General features: G+C 34.6%; 1 protein-coding gene across 2 annotated transcripts; it reads left to right on the plus strand.

Moving 5' to 3' along the window:
- The first annotated feature begins 1386 nt into the window (after nucleotides 1-1386).
- Nucleotides 1387-3475, plus strand: LOC130970296 (protein RGF1 INDUCIBLE TRANSCRIPTION FACTOR 1). Of its 2 annotated transcripts, XM_057896334.1 has the most exons (4): nucleotides 1387-1511; nucleotides 1595-1765; nucleotides 1985-2224; nucleotides 3119-3475. In XM_057896334.1, exons 1-4 carry the CDS (start codon nucleotides 1509-1511, stop codon nucleotides 3332-3334), a joined length of 630 nt encoding a protein of 209 aa, XP_057752317.1. In that variant the 5' UTR covers nucleotides 1387-1508; the 3' UTR covers nucleotides 3335-3475. The 2 variants fall into 2 exon arrangements, with proteins under 2 accessions (XP_057752317.1, XP_057752316.1); XM_057896333.1 differs by lacking the exon at nucleotides 1387-1511 and having other exon boundaries at nucleotides 1522-1765.
- The last annotated feature ends 17194 nt before the right edge of the window (nucleotides 3476-20669 follow it).

The following is a 20669-nucleotide window of genomic DNA, read 5'->3' on the forward strand; positions in this document are numbered from 1 at the left end:
TATTTTTGGTTAGCCCTCCAATAACTTTTAACAGGTATCTTTTTTGGGGCCAACACATGTATCTTTTGGGCTGAAAACAAAAGTCCATGAGTGATTCTAACAACAACAAAATAGTTTTAAAAATAAGTTTGTGGACACACTACAATTTTAAGGAATTGAACTTATGTTACCAACGGGGCTGGGAAGGGAAAAAATTATTAAAATTAGAACTAAATTAACCACATGCATGTAATATAAACTAGAATTAAATTAACCACTACATTTTGAATTTTTGGTATATTTATAAATTAATGTATGTAATATAATTAGTGTATTTAAATATAAATTGTATCCACATGTATGAATTTATAAATATATTAAAATAATAGATAATATTAAGAGAAATAAATATTTACACATGGAGCTTCATTTCGGTAAAATAGGGTTTTAAATTTTACATTGCGTAAATAAATAAGGTTTTATATATATATATATATATATATATATATATATATAATATATGTACTTTAAGTTATGATATTTTTTAATTTAATAGATCAATATTATTTTGAGTTAAATTTTCTTTCGGTGCGTAAGATATGATATTAATGGATAATTTAAATATATATATAAAAATATTATATTAGAATATATAATTTTTTATTTTAATAAAAATATACATGAGAGTATTTTTAGAATGCCATATTTATATTTAAATTATAAAAATATTATTAATATAATATTTTTATATATATCTAAATTATCCATGAGTATTTTTTTAAAGATAATTAACGAGACAATTTTATAACTATGATCATAAATATACAACACATAATTTCAAAAGAAAATTCAAATTTTTATAAAATGATTGTGTCACATGGAATAGAAAGGGATTGGTGGAGCCTAATCTTTAGATATTATAAATGTCAAAATTGGATAATTTCAAAGTTTAGGAAAATTACATTGACCTCCAGTCTCATCTTCCTTTCCACAATTCCACTTTCTGCCATCTCCAAATCACACGGAACTTGGAAACTTAAAATTTGGTGAAGATAGACCAACAAAGAAGAAGACGCCAAAAGTTATTACTAAAATTGAAAGAAAAAAAATTATATATCATAATTATTAGTAGAATCTCTATATATATAATGTAACCCCTCCAAATTAAATACACATACATCATGATATTAAATAATCACACACTGAAATGTTAAAATAATAATTTTCATCCAATCCAACGATCCAAAACCCACTTGACCTACCATCCTCTCTCATCATTTGAACCGTCACCATAACATTATATATATTAATTAAATAATTAAATGCATATCTATAATATATATGCTCTTGCTTTGTTCCTTGCTTCATCCGCTACTATTGTTTTGTTGATGAATCTTATGCCATTACTCTCTCTTCTTCTCCTCCATGCTTGTATTATTCCAGCTTCCATAATCATCATTATCATCAACTATATATATTACTATTATATATAATCATTATCATTAATAATTAATCCACATTCCTTCAAGATGGTAATGTACATATATAGCACTCAATATGTATATAATATATGTTAGAATTGTTGATTTGATATGTGTAAGTGTGTGTGATGAAGGTGGAACCTCCATGGCTGGAAGGACTATTGAGAATCACATTCTTCAGAATATGCAAAGAACACATGAAGTCACCAAGAAACGAATGCAACATGTTCTGTCTCGATTGTGGGAACAATGCATTCTGCTTCTACTGCAAATCTTCTTTCCATAACCATCATCAAGTCATTCAAGTGCGTATATATATAATTAATCTTCTTTAGTTTTAATTATTCAAAAATGCTATTGGAACATCAAAATCAATCACAAATATATTTGTGTATAAATATATGTATGATTTAATTTATTTTTAATGTGTATTTATATTTCAATATGTATTTTTATATTAATGGCTGAATTTAGTGTACACGTAATATAGTCGTTAATTATTATTAATAATAATGATAATGCAGATAAGGAGGTCTTCATATCATGATGTAGTGAGAGTAACGGAGATTCAGAATGTTTTGGACATAAGTGGTGTTCAGACATATGTTATAAACAGTGCTAGAGTTCTATTTCTCAATGAGAGGCCACAGAATCAACTTAAGGCCAATCATAATAATAATAGTGGTAAAAGCAATTCACATTTTTGTGAAATATGCAGAAGAAATCTCCTTGATCCTTTTCGTTTCTGCTCTTTGGGATGCAAGGTTAGTTATTTCTTCTTCTCAATTTATTAATTATGCTTTTTCTTTTTCCTTCTAAAATTTGCAAAATGGTTCACAAACTGAAGAAGTTATTAAATTATTTAAGTTAATTTGCAGGAGTTACTAATTAAAATTTGATTTGTTTGTTGTAAATATAATTAATTTTTAATAGTTGTATATATAATAGCATTTTTAATAATAATATGTCCTTTTCTTTTTTTTTTTCCTTATTTTTGAAAGAAATGGAATACTCTTTTGTAATCCCAAATGAATTGCAATTATCTTCTTCTATATATGATGATTGGCTTCTATAATCCCAAATGTTTCATTATTAATTCATTTAATTAAAGTCATGAAGCTACATTCATCATGCATGAGGGTAGCTAGCTAGTTAGCTAGAAACTTGTATTTTTTTCTAGGGAGTTATTATTGGTTTTGCTTTATTTATTTAATTAAACAAAAGATAAATAAATAAAGTGGAAGCATAGCTGTGATGTTGGAGTAGTTGGTTTTACTATTTTGTTATTTATTTTGGGTAAACGTATAATAATAATAAGGGTGATAATGACTTTTATAAATAACGTGAACAATGAGTTTTAGAATTAACCCAATAAAATAAAAAAATATTTCACTCTTAAATTACTTTCTAAACCTTAATATTAGGATAACTATCTGCACATTTAGTGAATTGAACATCGAACTATAATTAATTGTGCATGAGTAAATTGAATCAAAAGAAATAATTATCTGAATACCTATTAAATTAAACATTCAATATATTCATTATTCATATTGTTTAATATTCTCATTGTCTGCGCATACTTTTTCTAATACTTTTTCTAATAATAATGATTGTGAATGATGTAATTGTTTGTGTATGTATGTATATGATAATAGCTTGTAGGTATAAAGAAAAATGGGAATGGGAGCTTTGTCTCAACCGCAAAGAAAGAAGAAGAAGAAGAAAACGAAGAATTATTATTGCGTGAAGGAATAATAGTATTCCACAAACAAAAACAACAAGTATACCAAATAAGCACTCCTTGCTCTAATCATAATAATAATTCAAGGAGAAGAAAAGGAATACCTCAAAGGGCGCCTTTAGGATTCTAAATTAGTACTTAGAAGAATTGATTAAAAAAAATGTGTATTGTTTTTTTCACCAATGCTATTTGAGCCATCATTTGGGTGTCTCTTTTACACCAACAAAAAAGAGACCTATAAAGAAAAATAATATTATTATTGTTTTCTTTATGTTTCAAACACTCAAATAGTAGTTTAAATAGTATATATATATATATATATATATATATATATATATATATATGATACTTTTCTCTTTTGTGTCTATGTGCTTTTTTATCTGTCACTATATTTTTTTTAATAAATTTATATATCAATGCATCTAAATATATATATTACATTTGATCCAATATGTAATGTAGTTAAAATAAATAAATAAAATAAAATAAGGAGTAATAATAATATTATATTTAGTTTCAAATATTAAATGATTAATTCACTCATTAGTTTAATACAAAAAAAACATTAAGGATGATTTTAAATCTAAAATTACACCAGAGACGGTTTCGATTCTGAGCCTCAACGTTAGGGACCAAAATAATACTTATTCCTTTAAAAAAGCGTGAAAAGTTGAAATCTTATACAATATATGCACCAATAATTTATTAATTAATAATAAATTTACAAATAAAATTTAATTATGCAATAAATTAATCTTTATTCTAGTAGAAGATATAATAAAAAGTCAAAATATATAATTGTAAATGATTAGTTTGAAGGGTGGATTTGGCGTCTTTATCCAGCTCATTGATCACAAAGCCCATGTGGGTATGAATACCCATAAACCAAGCATCCTAAGCTGGCTTAACGGGTAGCATTAATTTAAGAACAAAAAAGAAAAATATATGTTGCTTTTGTAGATATAGCAGGCTGGTTTAGGTGCAATTATGTATGTTCTTTGCATTCATTTAAATTAATATATTAAACATGATAGGTGTAAATGTACCCCAAACACATGAATGGTTTTATGTAAGGAAACAATGATGCAACTGCTTTTTCTCATTGTTAATCATTGGTATATCTTCTTTGAGTAATAATCTTTTAATTATGTTAATCGTGCCACACGTATCTGCAATAATATGCACTGGGAAGTTTAAAAGTTCATGATATTGACAAGGAGAAAATCTAGAAATAGTTTATAGAATTTAATTTTTTTATTTACATAAATATAAAGGAATTTTACATAAATAATTAATTACGTATTGATATATTAATAAGAGCAATTGATTTTAACATTTATTATTTAAATATATAGATCTAATAATTAAATCAGATGATTGGAAAAATAAAAAATTATATTACTAGTATTTTAAAATTAAATTCTAGTTTATAACATTACAAGAAAAAAAATCATGTATAAAATTATTTACATAACTGTTACGGTGGGTAACCGGAGATTAATAAGATAGATGGCTTTTGTTGGCCCAATCGCCCGCGGGTGGTGGCTTCCGAGCTGATTTGCACGTTGGAGCCTCCTTCCGACTTGTGTTCGTGAGTGAATGGGGGGTGGTACCTGCAAAGACACTCCGATGCCTAAGTTAGCAAGGGTGTGAGCAGGTCTAGAGAGTATTGGGCTTAGAGATACCTGAGGGGTGTCAGTGTATTTATAGTGGTGAGCCAATAACCACCGTTGGAGTAGTGCCATATTTTTAGGATGCTAACCGTCCCTTTATCTTAGGGAGGTTAAGATATGGTTCGAGGAAGTGGTTAGAGAGATTTTAGGGGCGGTTACTCATTTGAATGAGTGTTTACCTGCCAGCTAATCTCGTGCCCGACTTCTTTAAGACAAATCGTAGTCAATACCGACTTCTTGACACCGAGTCGGTGCGTAGTAAGGCTCAATCTTCTGGACTAAGCCTTTCTTTTGGACCTGGGCCTTTATTATTGGGCCAGGGTATGAACAGTGCCCCTACTTGAGCTCAAGATTCCTTTAGGGCTTGGATTCAAGTATTTAACTCGGGTTCGTAGCCGACTTTCTCGGAGGAAACACGGGTTTTTAAACCGACGTGATTTCCGCGACCTTTTGTTTCTGACAGTTACGTCTATTCAAGCGTCGTGTCCGTTAGGGATGCACTTAGGGATTGATGGTTTTGGTAACGGTGCACTCTCATTAATGACTGCTCCGGTTTTACCATTATGCCCCTTAGCATGTTTATAAATACTTTCCCTCTCTTTCATTTTTCCATTTCTGCAATCTTTCAAATTTCTTCTTTCTTCGTTCGTGCTGCATTCTTGCGTTTGAAGACTTCTGCTTCTTTCAACCTCCACCTTTTCAGATAAAGGTTAGCTTTTCTTCTTTTATGACATGCCTTGTGTTTGCATGCTTTTATTTTGCGGGTAGATAGGTTGGTTTGTAGATTTTGGCTTCGTGTCTCCTCCCTTTAGGAACCGTGTTTTTTTATTTTTCTTTTCTTTTTTCTTTTTGTAGGTTTCTGTCACCTTTTATAAGAAAAAAGAAAATGGCTTCCGTAGATGTTCTTTCTCAGTAGGTTGATGTTACGGTCCTGGGGGAGGAACCCTTGGTCGATGCTGAGTTTATTACTCATCTTCGTACTCACCACAGGGTTTGTACTTCGAAGGAGGACGAGCCAAAATATGAGTTGGTAATCCCGGGTCCGAAAGACCGGGTTTGTTTTGGGAGGGCCAATGAGGCGGCCCCTCATTTTTTCTTTATGTATGAATGTATGATCACCCGTTTGGGTGTTTTTCTTCCTTTTTCAGATTTTGAAATATCTGTTTTACATCACTGTCGAGTTGCCCCTACCCAACTTCACCCCAACTCTTGGGGTTTCTTGAAAATTTATCAGTTTATTAGCCATGCTTTGGACTTTCCGACCTCTTTGAGGATTTTCTTCTTTCTTTTTCACATGACCAAGCCCTTTAGTGGGCTAAACAATAAACAACAATGGGTTTCCTTCCGAGCCATACAAGGTCGGAGAATTTTTACCCTTTTTGACGAGTCCTTCCATGACTTTAAAAATTACTTTTTCAAAGTGCAAGCTGTAGAGGGTCACCACCCCTTTTTTCTGGACGACAACTCCTCTCCTCGCTTTCCTTTATACTGGCTGGAGGCTTCTCCTTGTGAAAAGTACAGCCTAGACGACCTGGATGAGGTGGAGGCGGCCGTTGTGGGGTTTTTCCGAGAAGTGTGGAGGAGGGCCCCATACTTGGACACTAGGAAATTCCTCCAGGGATCGCCGACCTTTGTTCAGTCGCAACTAGGTAGTATATGTATTCCTTATTTCCGACTTGTATCTGCCGACTTTCGGTTTGCCAATCTTTGCTATTTGTTTCTTTTGCAGACATGGCAAGGAAGAATGCTCAGGAATCTTACCAGAGAGTTCAGGAGGCTAAGGCAAAGTCCCGGGCCAGGGCAGGTGGTGCCAGGGCAATCATCTCTCCTCCTCCTCCTCCTCCTCCTCCTCAAAACGTGGGGACTCCCTCTCAGCCCATTGTGATTTCTTCAACTTTGTCTCGGCCACTCCCTTCCGCCCGTCTTCTTCCTGAGCCGGAGAAGAAGAAGCGCAAGACTTTAGAGTCTGGCTCTTCTTTTGATGGTGGGGTTAAGGCGGATGCTCTCGCATTCGTCCGAAAGAACATCTATCCTCATATAAGTATGGATGATGTTTCTGTTCGAAACCACCTCACCGCTCTGGCTGAGGAGAGTTTTAGGGCGGCGGGTGTTTGCGGGAAGCTTTTGGACATTTTTGAGAAGACTCCTCTCAGCTCTTTGGGGGTAACCTCGAAGGTTGAAGAGTTGGAGGGGAGGCTTCTTTCTTACCAGGACCACGAGAGGGAGTTGAAGGAGGAGGTAGCTAAACTGAGGGCGGAGAGAGATAGCCTTCGGGAGAGGAGAGCAAGCTGCGGGCCCAATGGAACATGGAGGCGAACTTGAGGAAGACAGCATAGGAGAGTTATCAGAGTTTATTTCAAGATCTTGTGTCTGTGAAGAAGGATTTGCTGAATTCTCAGAATGCGTACGCCGAGTTGGAGGACTCTATCGCTGATGGTGCCGAGGAGTCTTGGAGGATTTTTCTGGAGCAAGTCAGAGTTATTCCTCCCGACTTGGATCTTTCTCCTTTACATCCTGACAAAGTTGTTATTGATAGTGCTATTGTGGATCCTCCTGTCCCCGTGATCGTTTCCGAGTTAGAATTGAAGACTCGGGGGCAGAGGATCATTGAGTCCCCTCCTCGTTCTAAGGACGCTCCGAGTTCTTCAGTTGTTCCTCCGATTTTCTCTTCATCTCCTGTGGCTGCCTCTCTTCCTGGTCCTGATGGCGCTCTTCCTGACTCTGATGGTGGTGATCCGTCTACTCCCCTGAAAAAATAACCTTTTTATGGCTATATGGGGGCTCGGCCTGTGAGTCCCCCCTTTTTTAAACTTTTTTATTTCTTGTTGGTTGGTTGAACAATTTCTTTTGGCCTTTTAAGGCCGTAAACAAAATATTTTATAAGTACCCTTTTTTAATAAGGGATTTTTATGTTAGCGAAACGAATACCCTTTTTTTGGATAAGGGTTTAAGTTACCTTTATGCGTGTATGCTTTTCTGATTTTTCGAAGTCCCCTTGATCTTTTCTGAAAACCTTTGGCTTGTTTGTTTTTCTGAGCCTTTTGTTTAAGGACTTTTGGGGCAGCCTTTAAACTTTTTCCTAGGTTTTTCAATCTCTTTTTATCATCCCTTGTACTCAACTTTGCTTTAGTGAGTTTTTATGACTTAGGTTACTTTTACGATGCGTTTTTCTTCTACTCGGTCCTTCATTCCGATTTACGGGTCGAAGTATTTCCGAGCTTTTCTACTCGGGTTCTCGTTTCGACTTATGAATCGGATTGTTCCCGAGTTTTTTTTACGATCAACTCATATAACCTCTTTACACCGACTTGTACCTCGTCGTTTTATCCTGACGACCATCTAGGTCGGTTCATGGGATTTTCACGTTTTGTCGAGCTTAAGTCGGCGCGTTTCGTAGAGAGACTTAGAAAAAATAGAAAGGAATTCATAAGAGATATTGTAGATGAGTAAAGATCTTTATTAATTGGGGAGGTACCTTCTTGCTACTAAGGGTTTTAATGGCCTATTTTCCCTTAGCCTCTACTATGATGCCTCGTTAAAAACCCTTCTTCAGAAAAAATCCTTTTGGGAAAAAATCATGAAGTTGGGAAAAGAGTACATCAGGGAGTAGAGTTCGCTTTTAACTGTAGTACCTTTTCATGTTACAAGCATGCCACGACCTCGGGAACTCGGTACCGTTCAGGTCGGTTAATTTATAATAACCTTTTCCTAAAACTTCATTGACTTTGTATAGTCCCTTCCAATTTGCGGCGAGCTTTCTTTCTCCTGATTTGTTAACTCCAATGTCGTTTCTGATTAGTACCAAGTCATCCGGGGCAAATGTTCTTCGAATGACTTTTTTGTTGTACCTTGTAGTTATCCTCTGCTTCAATGCTGCTTCTCTTATCTGGGCATCTTCTCGAACTTCGGGGAGCAGATCGAGCTCCTCTTTGTGCCCCTGTATATTTCCGATCTCATCGTGGAGAATTACCCTTGGGCTTTGCTCATTGATTTCTATTGGTATCATTGCTTCCACGCCATAGACTAGTCGGAAGGGCGTTTCTCCAGTGGCGGATTGGGGGGTTGTCCTGTAAGCCCATAGCACTTGAGGGAGCTCTTCAGCCCAAGCTCCTTTTGCTTCCTGCAATCTCTTCTTTAGCCCTGCCAGTATGACTTTGTTGGCTGCCTCGGCTTGCCCATTGGCTTGTGGGTGCTCCACCGAGGTGAACTGATGTTTGATTTTCATACTGGCTACTAGGCTTCTGAAGGTAGCGTCGGTGAATTGGGTCCCATTATCTGTAGTAATGGAATAAGGTATCCCATATCTTGTGATGATATTTTTGTAGAGGAACCTCCGACTTCTTTGGGCGGTGATGGTGGCCAATGGTTCTGCTTCTATCCACTTTGTGAAATAATCTATTCCCACGATCAGGTATTTGACTTGTCCTGGCGCTTGGGGAAAAGGACCTAGCAAATCCATTCCCCATTTTGCAAAAGGCCATGGAGAAGTGATACTGATGAGCTCTTCTGGTGGAGCCACGTGGAAATTTGCATGCATCTGACATGGTTGACATTTTTTCACAAATTCTGTGGCATCTTTCTACAAGGTCGGCCAATAGAACCCAGCTCGGATTACTTTCCTGGCTAGTGACCTTGCTCCGAGATGGTTTCCGCAGATTCCATTATGTACTTCCTCCAACACCTCGTCAGTTCTTGAGGTTGGTACACACTTTAATAGTGGTGTTGATATCCCCCTTCTGTAAAAGATATTTCTCACCAAGGTGTAGTGTTGTGCTTCCCTCCGGATCTTTTTAGCTTCTTTCTCCTCTTTGGGGAGGATGTCGAATTTCATGTATTCAACTAAAGGGTTCATCCATCCGAGGTCTAAACCGACTACCTCAAGTACTTCTTGCTTGTCTTTTATTACTGAGGGTTCCTGAAGGGTTTCTTAGATCAGGCTTCTGTTGTTCTCTCCTGGTTTGGTACTTGCTAACTTAGATAGGGCGTCTGCTTTGCTGTTCAGATCCCGAGTTATGTGTTTGACCTCGGTTTCTGCAAAGCGCCCAAGGTATTCCAAAGTTTTTTCCAAGTACCTCTTCATATTTGGGTCCTTTGCCTGATACTCTCCATTTATTTGGGAGGTCACCACTTGCGAGTCGCTGTATATCATCACCTTTGTAGCACCGACTTCTTCTGCTAGTTTTAGCCCAGCAATCAAGGCTTCATATTCTGCCTGATTATTTGAGGCTGGGAATTCAAATTTTAGAGAAACCTCTATCTGGGTTCCTCTTTCATCTACCAATATTATGCCTGCGCCGCTTCCCGTTTTGTTGGAGGATCCATCTACATAGAGTTCCCATGTAGTTGGTTTTTCCTCTTGTTCCCCTGCGTATTCTGCAACGAAGTCGGTGAGGCATTGAGCTTTGATCGCTGTCCGAGTTTCATATCTTAAGTCGAACTCGGAAAGCTCTATTGCCCATTGGACCATTCTCCCTGCAACATCCGTCTTTTGGAGGATTTGCTTCATGGGTTGGTTCGTACGGACTCTTATTTTATGGGCCTGAAAGTAGGGTCGTAGCCTTCGTGAGGCTATTACTAAGGAGTAGGCAAACTTTTCTAGTTTGTGGTACCTTAGTTCAGGGCCTTGTAGAACTTTACTGCTGAAGTAGACTGGACATTGTCCGACCTCGTCTTCTTTTATCAGGGCTGATGAGACAGCCTTGTTTGCTACGGATAAGTACAGGACGAGGTCTTTCCCAGGTACTGGTCGGGTTAGAATAGGAGGTTGGCTTAAAAACTTTTTGAACTCCTGGAATGCCTCCTCGCATTCAGGAGTCCATTCGAACTGGCATCCCTTTCTTAATAAGGAGAATAGTGGCAGGGATTTCAATGCCGAGCCTGCCAAAAATCTGGAGAGAGCTGCAAGTCGGCCGTTTAGCTGCTGGACTTCTCTCAAACAAGTCGGACTTTTCATTTCTAGGATGGCTCTACACTTGTCGGGGTTAGCTTCGATCCCTCTTTGTGTTAGCATAAACCCTAGAAATTTCCCTGCTTCCACCGCGAAGGCGCACTTTGCGAGGTTTAGTCTCATCCCGTGTAGTCTTATGGTGTTAAAGACTTGAGAGAGGTCTGACATGAGGTCGACTTCCTTCTTGGTCTTTACCAGCATGTCGTCGACGTATACTTCCATTAGACTCCCAGATAAGGGAAAAACACTTTATTCATCAACCTTTGATATGTGGCCCCTGCATTCTTTAATCCGAATGGCATGACCACGTAGCAGAAATTAGCTCTGGGTGTGATGAATGATGTTTTCTCCTGGTCGGGCTCGTACATCGGGATTTGATTATATCCCGAGTAGGCATCCATGAACGATAAGTATTGATACCCCAAGCTGGAATCCACTAGGGTATCAATATTTGGTAGGGGATAAGGGTCCTTGGGACATGCCTTATTTAAGTCGGTGTAGTCGACACACATTCTCCATTTGCCATTCTGTTTTTTGACTAGCACTGTATTGGCTAGCCATGTTGGGTACTTGACTTCTCTGATGAAGCCAGCTTCCAGGAGTGCATGTACTTGTTCTTCTACTATTAGGGTTCGTTCTGGGCCGAGCTTCCGTCTTCTTTGCTGCACAGGTCGGGATCCTGGATAAACCGAGAGTTTGTGGGACATGAGCTCGGGATCTATCCCAGGCATGTCCGAAGCTTTCCAAGCGAAGAGGTCGGAGTTATCTCTTAGGAGCTTAGCCAATCCTTGTTTTAGGGTCTCCCCTAGATTGGCTCCTATATGAGTATTTTTCCCTTCCTCTTTACCGACCTGTATTTCTTCGGTTTTTCCTCCCGGTTGTGGTCGCAGCTCTTCTTTGGCCCTTGCACCCCCGAGTTCTATCGTGTGAACTTCTCTGCCTTTTCCTCTCAGATTTAGGCTTTCATTGTAGCACTTTCTTGCCAACTTTTGATCTCCCCTTACCGTTGCTATTTCCGCTGAGGTCGGGAATTTCATGCAGAGGTGAGGGGTAGATACCACTGCTCCGAGCCGATTGAGGGTAGCTCTGCCGATTAAAGCATTATATACTGACCCTACATCAATGACTATGAAGTCTATACTCAGAGTCTTTGATTTTTCCCCTTTTCCAAAAGTAGTGTGAAGGGGCAAAAATCCTAGTGGTTTTATTGGCGTGTCCCCTAATCCGTATAGGGTGTCGGGGTAGGCTCTTAATTCTTTCTCATCTAACCCTAGCTTGTCGAAAGCGGGCTTAAAAAGGATGTCCGCCGAGCTTCCTTTATCTACTAGGGTTCTGTGGAGATCGGCATTTGCTAGGATCATGGTTATCACTACTGGATCATCATGTCCAGGGATTATTCCTTGCCCATCTTCTTTTGTGAATGAAATGGTAGGGAGGTCGGATGACTCTTCTCCGACCTGATAAACTCTTTTGAGATGTCTTTTGCGAGAGGATTTGGTAAGTCCCCCTCCCGCGAACCCTCCTGAGATCATATGGATATGTCTTTCTGGAGTTTGCGGTGGTGGGTCTCTTATATCCATGTCATCTCGCTTTCTCTTTCCGTGACCGTCCGACCTTTCTGTGAGATATCTATCAAGCCGACCTTCTCTAGCCAGCTTTTCTATCACATTTTTAAGGTCGTAACAATCGTTTGTGGAGTGACCATATATTTTATGGTACTCGCAGTAGTCGTTGCGGCTTCCCCCTTTTTTATTTTTAATGGGTCTAGGGGGTGGCAATCTCTCTGTGTTACAAATCTCTCTATATACGTCCACTATAGAAACTTTCAGAGGAGTATAAGAGTGATATTTTCTTGGCCTTTTGAGACCGAGTTCTTCCTTTTTCTTGGCTTCCCTTTCCCTCTCTTTTGTTGAGGGAGGGGGCCCCGGTTGCCAACTCAGATCTCTTAATTTGGCGTTTTCCTCCATGTTGATGTACTTTTCAGCTCTTTCCTGTACATCACTCAAGGAGGTGGGGTGTCTTTTGGATATGGACTGCGAGAAAGGACCTTCTCTAAGTCCATTGACTAACCCCATTATTACTGCTTCGGTGGATAGGTCTTGAATCTCCAAACATGCTTTGTTGAACCTTTCCATATAGGTTCGTAAAGATTCTTTGACCTCCTGTTTTATTCCCAGGAGGCTCGGTGCATGTTTCACTTTGTCTTTCTGAATTGAGAACCTCATCAAAAACTTCCTCGAGAGGTCTTCAAAACTAGTAACCGACCTCGGGGGGAGGCTATCGAACCACTTCATCACTGCTTTCGATAGAGTGGTCGGGAAAGCTTTGCATCGTGTAGCGTCGGAAGCATCAACTAGATACATCCGACTTTTGAAGTTGCTTAGATGATGCTTAGGATCCGTGGTTCCGTCATAGAGGTCCATATCAGGGCTTTTGAAGTTTCTCGGGACTTTAGCCCTCATTATGTCCTCACTGAAGGGATCCTCCCCACCTAAGGGTGGTTCTTCTTGTTCGTCGCGGGAGTTGCGACTTTTGAGGGAGGATTCCAACTTTAAGAGTTTTCTTTCTAACTCTTTTCGTCGTTCCATCTCCTCTTTTAAGCTCTTTTCAGTTTCCTTTTACCGCTCTCGCTCCTGCTCTAACTGCTCTAGGCGGCTGTGGACTAATCCCATGAGTTCATTTACATGGGGTGGTCCTTCTTTTTCTGACTCGTGTCCTTCTGAAGAGTTTACCTTCGGGTTCTTTACTCCAGAAGTACCTTCCCTGTGTTGATTATCGATTTCCACATCGTTGTTGCCTGTATCCAGATTCTCTTGTCCAGAATCTGTCTCCACATGGCCTTCTTCGTGGGATCTATCCGCCATCGATGGATGATCTCTCAGGTCCCCGGCAACGGCGCCAATGTTACGGTGGGTAACCGGAGATTAATAAGATAGATGGCTTTTATTGGCCCAATCGCCCGCGGATGGTGGCTTCCGAGCTGATTTGCACGTTGGAGCCTCCTTCCAACTTGTGTTCGTGAGTGAATTGGGGGTGGTACCTGCAAAGACACTCCGATGCCTAAGTTAGCAAGGGTGTGAGCAGGTCTAGAGAGTATTGGGCTTAGAGATACCTGAGGGGTGTCAGTGTATTTATAGTGGTGAGCCAATAACCACCGTTGGAGTAGTGCCATATTTTTAGGATGCTAACCGTCCCTTTATCTTAAGGAGGTTAAGATATGGTTCGAGGAAGTGGTTAGAGAGATTTTAGGGGCAGTTACTCATTTGAATGAGTGTTTACCTGCCAGCTAATCTCGTGCCCGACTTCTTTAAGACAAATCGTAGTCAATACCGACTTCTTGACACCAAGTTGGTGCGTAGTAAGGTTCAATCTTCTGGACTAAGCCTTTCTTTTAGATTTTGGCTTTTATTATTGAGCCAGGGTATGAACAATAATTTTATTAGATATATACTAAAATCAATCATTAAAATTAATTATCAATATAAAATAGTATTAAAATATAAAATATATTAAAAAATAGAATAAAATTTAAAATCGTCACTAATTTATAATACTTGTTACGAGAAGCGGAGTTTAATAGAAACAATTGGGTAATGACAACTAAAGTTTTAAAAAATTATTAGGCATACATATGATGATACAAGTGTTTTGTAGTTGATTTGGCTAATTTACTAAGTTTTTTTTTCTCTTATAAATTTGTGGGTTCAAATCACAATTCCAATTATTTTCAAATTATACAATCTTATATCTTCCTTGTCTTTTATTAGCTTTCACAATATTTTTAAAAAATTAAAAATTTATTCCTTTTAAAATACATGTTTTACTAATTTATTAATGTAAATTATTTCTAAAATAACACAAAATAATATTGTTATATTCCATATATTTCGATCATTGAATTAATTTATCACATTGATATTTTTTATTTGAATTTTATCTTATGATATAAAGATAATTTAATGAATTTGAATAATAAGTATCATGCTTATAAAGATTTTTAAACAATAAAGAATTTTGATTAAAAAATAAATAAATTTCGTTACATTTTTTGCTTCAAATTTTTTTTTAAGTTCTATTACGGTTAGTTAGTAGTAGTAGGGTGTCTTTTATGTTATATTTAACGACGATTTGAATTTGTCACTAAATTGCTAAATTATGTGATAATTTTTTTCATATATTTAATAATTATTTTAAATTGTCACAATATATCTAGCAATCATTTAAATTTACTTCTAAATTACTAATTTCTATGATATTTTTTCTATATTTAATAACTATTTTAAATTGTCACAATTTCTTTAACATTAAATTTATCTTTTTAAAGATTTGTGGCAGATCAAAACTGTCACAATATTTTTAGCATCAGATTTTTCTTTTATTAATTTTTACAAAAATTATTTTCGTTATAAATAATAATTTATATATATACAAATACTATAATATCAAAGATTTCCTTCTCAAAATAGAATTTTGCAAAAATACCCAACATTGTATTTCAAAAAATAATATATCTAACAAGTTTTATATAGTTATAATCCTACAAAATTATAAATTCAAGCCACAAATTTTTAATATGTTTTCATAACATGTAAATTCAAATAATATAATCCAACATAATTCTAATGTGTAAAGCTAATAATAATAATCTCAATTATAAAACTATTTCATGACTAGAAGAATATAATTAAATAATTTTATCTGTATAGTGATTCAAAATCTGTAACATATATATAATTAAAAATATAAAAAAATAGAGAGAATCTTAACAAACTATCTAGAACTTCTTTTATCTGCATAAGATAATGTTAACAATAATAGTAACCGAAATTAAAATGTAATCATAATAACTTTGACAAATTCAATTTAGAAAAATTAGTTTTAAGAATCGGATAGGCAGTCAGGCTTCAATTATACATAATTTCATTTTCTTTATAGTCATAACAAATTTGGTGAAGTCCTAATAGATATCTCTAGCTTCAATATAAAATTAGTCTTATCCAAAAATAAGGTCTTTAGTTTGAGAACAAGGCTTTCTAATTTTCTATTAAAAAACACAATTATGCATATTCATTCTTTATCAACAATTAGAATTTTCAGCAATATTAACCCAAAACCAGTCCACACATTTAGCATGCAAGTCTATAAAATTAAATGTAACATATATTTTTATCTTATTTCTGTAAAAAAATCGGGTGATAATTGACTTTTTTTTTATGATTCACAAAAAAAATTATTTGCTCCTATAATAATTATTATATTTTTAATTTCAAATTTTGATATTCACCTCTTGATTATCTATTAGTAGTAAGAGATTACATAAATTCTCTTGAACAAATTGAGAATCTAATCACTTAAGATACACGAACATTAAATCTTATACCTCTAACATAGTTTAAATATTTAAGAGCCACTCACGTAAAGACGTTTAAAATATCTTTAAAAAAAGACGTTTTTTAATAATTAAAATTCAATCTATATAATCGATTAAATTATGTTATTTTTGTCAAAATTAGACCAAACAAACCAGTTTAACTGAAAAATCGGTAAATCAAATATTGAATTGATATAAATTAATATTTTTTTATAAAAAATGACTATAATACTCTTATTATAAAAAATGACTAAAATCTTTTGATTATATATATTAATTTTAAAAATTCTAAATTTTAATCCTATGACTGCATAGAGAGAAGAAAAGAGTTAAGATTTAAAATTATATATATATATATATATATATATATATATATATATATATATATATATTGTAAGTCATTTGCTATAACAATGATATTGTAATTATTTTTATAAAAAATATTAATTTAGATCAATTTAAAATTTAGTTTATCAATTTTGTGGTTAAATAAATTTATTTGATCTAATTTTGACAAAAATAATATAATTTAATCGATTATATAAATTAAATTTTAATTATTAAAAAAATAACTTTAAAAAAAGACGTCTTAAATATGTTTATGTGAGTGGCTCTTTAAATATTTTTACCAAATATATACTTTAACATATGTTTTCTTTTTATTGAAAACACTCTCACCAATCTTCCTGCAAAGTTTTCCTAGATGACATTTTATATGACACACACACACACATTATATATATATATATATATATATATATATATGAAAACTGTGTAAATATAATTTAATTTAAAAAAAAAACTCAAAAATAAGAATTATCAAGTAATTATAGCAACTATCATGACTACACTTAAAACTTCTAATACATATTTTATTGAGGTAAATAGCCCACCACAAAAACACAGAACAAATCCATTTAAAAGAATTCATAATATATACCGGTGGCATTATATGTTTTTCCCATTAACTATATATATTGATATTCCAAAATATAGGAAGTAACATTCGGAGTTGAATTATCAATTATACAATTAGACAAGGGAGCCAAATGAGTGGAAGAATTAGATTACACAAAAATGGTATTGGAAGAGTGAGTTTCATTGTTGTCACATGCATATGTCAATTGTCATTGCCAAATGCCAACTACAACCGCACGGCACTGTCACTCCCTCTTTCAACTTTCAACATTCAAGCAAAAAGCCTCACATAAAGTCTCTTAGCAACTATGTCTAAAAAGGTATCAAATAATTTGTACCAAAAGCTATACTTCCCCATTTCCCCAATCTACTCATCACTATCTACCCCTTCTCAATCATATGATAACTATATATACATTATTTTATTATATCTTATTGTGTTTTTTTGTTTGTGTTACTTTATAATATTAGTGAAGCTTGCTAGCTATGCTCATTCAAGATCCTTCACTAATGGAAGAATCAAGTGTTATTCATATGCGAGGAGGAGGAAGAGGAAGAGGAGAAGGAGATTCGAAGCGAAAGAAGGTTCTAGAAGAAGAGGTTGTTGTTGTGGAGGAGTTAGAAGAAGAAGAAGGGTTCAAAACCCCAATATGGCAATGGAACAAGATTCCTAAAATTGAGAATTGTCCAAATGCCCCAAGAAAGAAAAGGAGAAGATCATCACAACATATGAAAAGATCATCATCATCATCATCATCACAAGAGATTGAGTTCAACTTTGGAGTGATGATAAAGCATGATGATGAGGAGGTAGAGTCTTTCTTCCAATCCATGTTTGAGCTTTCTAGGGTTAACAATAACAAGAGATGTAAAAGTATATGAGATTTTTTTTTTCTTTTTTTTTAATCATTTTTTGGTTAAGAATATATGGATAATCGATCATCTAATTTATTTAGTCGTAAATTGATTCTATCTAGTTTTATTTTTTATATATGACCTTATATTTTTCTCAAATTTAAGATAATAATTTTTATGTAGGTAGAAATAGCGAAGATGCTAGTTTGCAATTCAATCGGTCTTATCATTATTTTTTTATTTAATTATTCTTTGACAGTTTGCAATATATACTTTGTAATGATCGAGTCTAACTATACCAAATTTTGATCTTGCTTTCACTCAATTATATATATTCCAAAAACCATCTCATTAATTAATTAATTAACTATACTTCATCACTTTTATATGATAGTTTCAAAGACTATATCTTCCAAGAATTTGAGCTTCATTATATTATAATTATTATTCCATTCCTCTCAACTTTCGGTTTAGTCATTAATTTATCCCATCTTGTTCAAAAGATACATTGTTGGCACAAGGATGAAAAACAAAATTATCCTACATGGCACTCTAACCCTCTAAAGACAGAGTACTTTTGTCACACAAAAAATATCTTGTGTGGGTACAAATTTAGTTTTTATTTAATATAGGTATATATATGTCAGCGTTTTCATTTTTTATAGGTACAAATGGTCATTTATTCAATAGTTGAAGGAGAAGATTCTAAGAAATCCTAGCTGGTAAATATTATTGTTGGCACTTATCTAATTGGTGGTGATTAATTAGGGTTATATATTGTTGGGGTGAAAAGAAAACAAGAGTTTTGAAAGCAACAGAAGGAAAATAAGAAGCTAATAAGGGAGTAGGGAGTGAGAGAGAGAGAGAGAGAGAGAGATAGCATGGTCTCCACATGTTTGATATCATAGTGATATGATAGAATAAGAGTCACGTTCAGTTGTAAGTGGTAGCTCTCGTTGCTTTCCCAGGGGACCAAGACATGCATAACTTACATAACCACGAGCACCACGAGAGAGAGAGAAACATGTTTGGGTCCAATGATGGGCCAGCCCTAAATGTTGTTTGGGCTCTATGCCCAGCAATGTTTTTGTGTTCAGCACTTAGTTTGCGTCTCTCTATCATTCATTAATAAAAAAACCAACTTGGGTTGGTCGAGTGGTCAGCTCACTCATCCGCTTAAGTAAGTGCGGGGGTTTTGAATCCCGTCTTATGCATGCAGCAATCCATTGATCAGTGAAAGACTCTTAAATGGAGCTCAGATCCGCAACGAATTAGTCCTTGATCTATCGGGTTGGGAAATATTGTGAGAAACAAAAAAAATTAATAGAAAAACATTTATGCTATTTATTTAGACAACAATTAATTTTTAACTACTATAAAATATAGAGGATAGAGAAATGCGCCAGTATGGGTATGAAATTTTTGAAGGGGTTTCTAGAGATTACAAGAATTCAATGTTTGTTCACTCATGTTTTCAAATCCGAATATACTGATACTCACAGTGCTTATTCTCAAGGTCAGAAACGATAAGGACAAAGAAAGAAACCACATAAAATGAGTTAAGTAATTGAAATAATTAATTAATACATACTGTTAATTAACTTACAATAATTTTATACATATTTATTAGTTAGATTTTCAATGATACTTTATGTTTTTTTCTGATTTATCATTCTTGAAAACTAAAACAATTTGTTTTCCTGCATAGAAACTTTAAAGAAAAGTTTAAGTGCTAGTATAATTTATTAATTTTGGTCAATATTTTTAGTTATTAATCTAATTTTTTTAATTTAATAATTTAATAATATATTTTAAATTTATACTTTTAAATAGGTGGAAATTCAGGTACAGTCGATTTCACGTGAAGTTGATACTTAAGAACTATTAGATAATTTGACTAATTTTTATCTAATAATTCTTAGATATCAATTTTATGTAAAGTCGACTTCACTTAAGTTTTATCAATATAATACTACTGACTAATTGTTAAATATGTAATTAACTTTAACATATGTTTCCACATCTTTTAAAACAAACCTTAACAATGGTATGTGCATGTCTCTCATATATATTTTTTCACTTTTATAATTAAAAATAATTGATAACAAATGAAAATATATATATTGACACACACACAAAAATTGAAGTTATGCAAACAACACTTGGCAACTTGGAAGTCTTAACCTGAACTGTCCATGGCTTGACACTTGACAGTTGAATAATAAAGAAAAAGGTGAAAATTTTAGGTGCAGTCGACTTTACGCCGTTAGATAATTTAATTGATTTGACTAAATTTTCATCTAACAACTCTGAAATATCAATTTCACGTGAAGTCGACTTCAATTGGGTTTTCACCGAACAAAAATGTTTTGATAAGAGTCCAAAAAGAAAAGAAAAGAAAAAATGATAGTATGAAATGATAAATCACAATAAATATTTCATATTCCCTTGTGAATCTGCAACATTCCTGCATCGTCCAGACTCACCGATCAAATTTAATTACATATGGTTGTGGTCTCCACATTCTGTCCTTATAATCATCTCACTCCACATCTCAATCATTTCGATACATGATGCATTATTACTCCATTTCTATTTCTACTCTCTCTTCATTTCAATAATAATGCTCCTTCAAAACTTACTAATCTTCCTTATCCTCACAAGGTTAGCACGTATTATAAAATAAAATTCCATGCAAAAC

The sequence above is a fragment of the Arachis stenosperma genome, chromosome 3 (assembly GCF_014773155.1).
Source record: "Arachis stenosperma cultivar V10309 chromosome 3, arast.V10309.gnm1.PFL2, whole genome shotgun sequence".
Classification (NCBI taxonomy): Eukaryota; Viridiplantae; Streptophyta; class Magnoliopsida; order Fabales; family Fabaceae; genus Arachis; species Arachis stenosperma.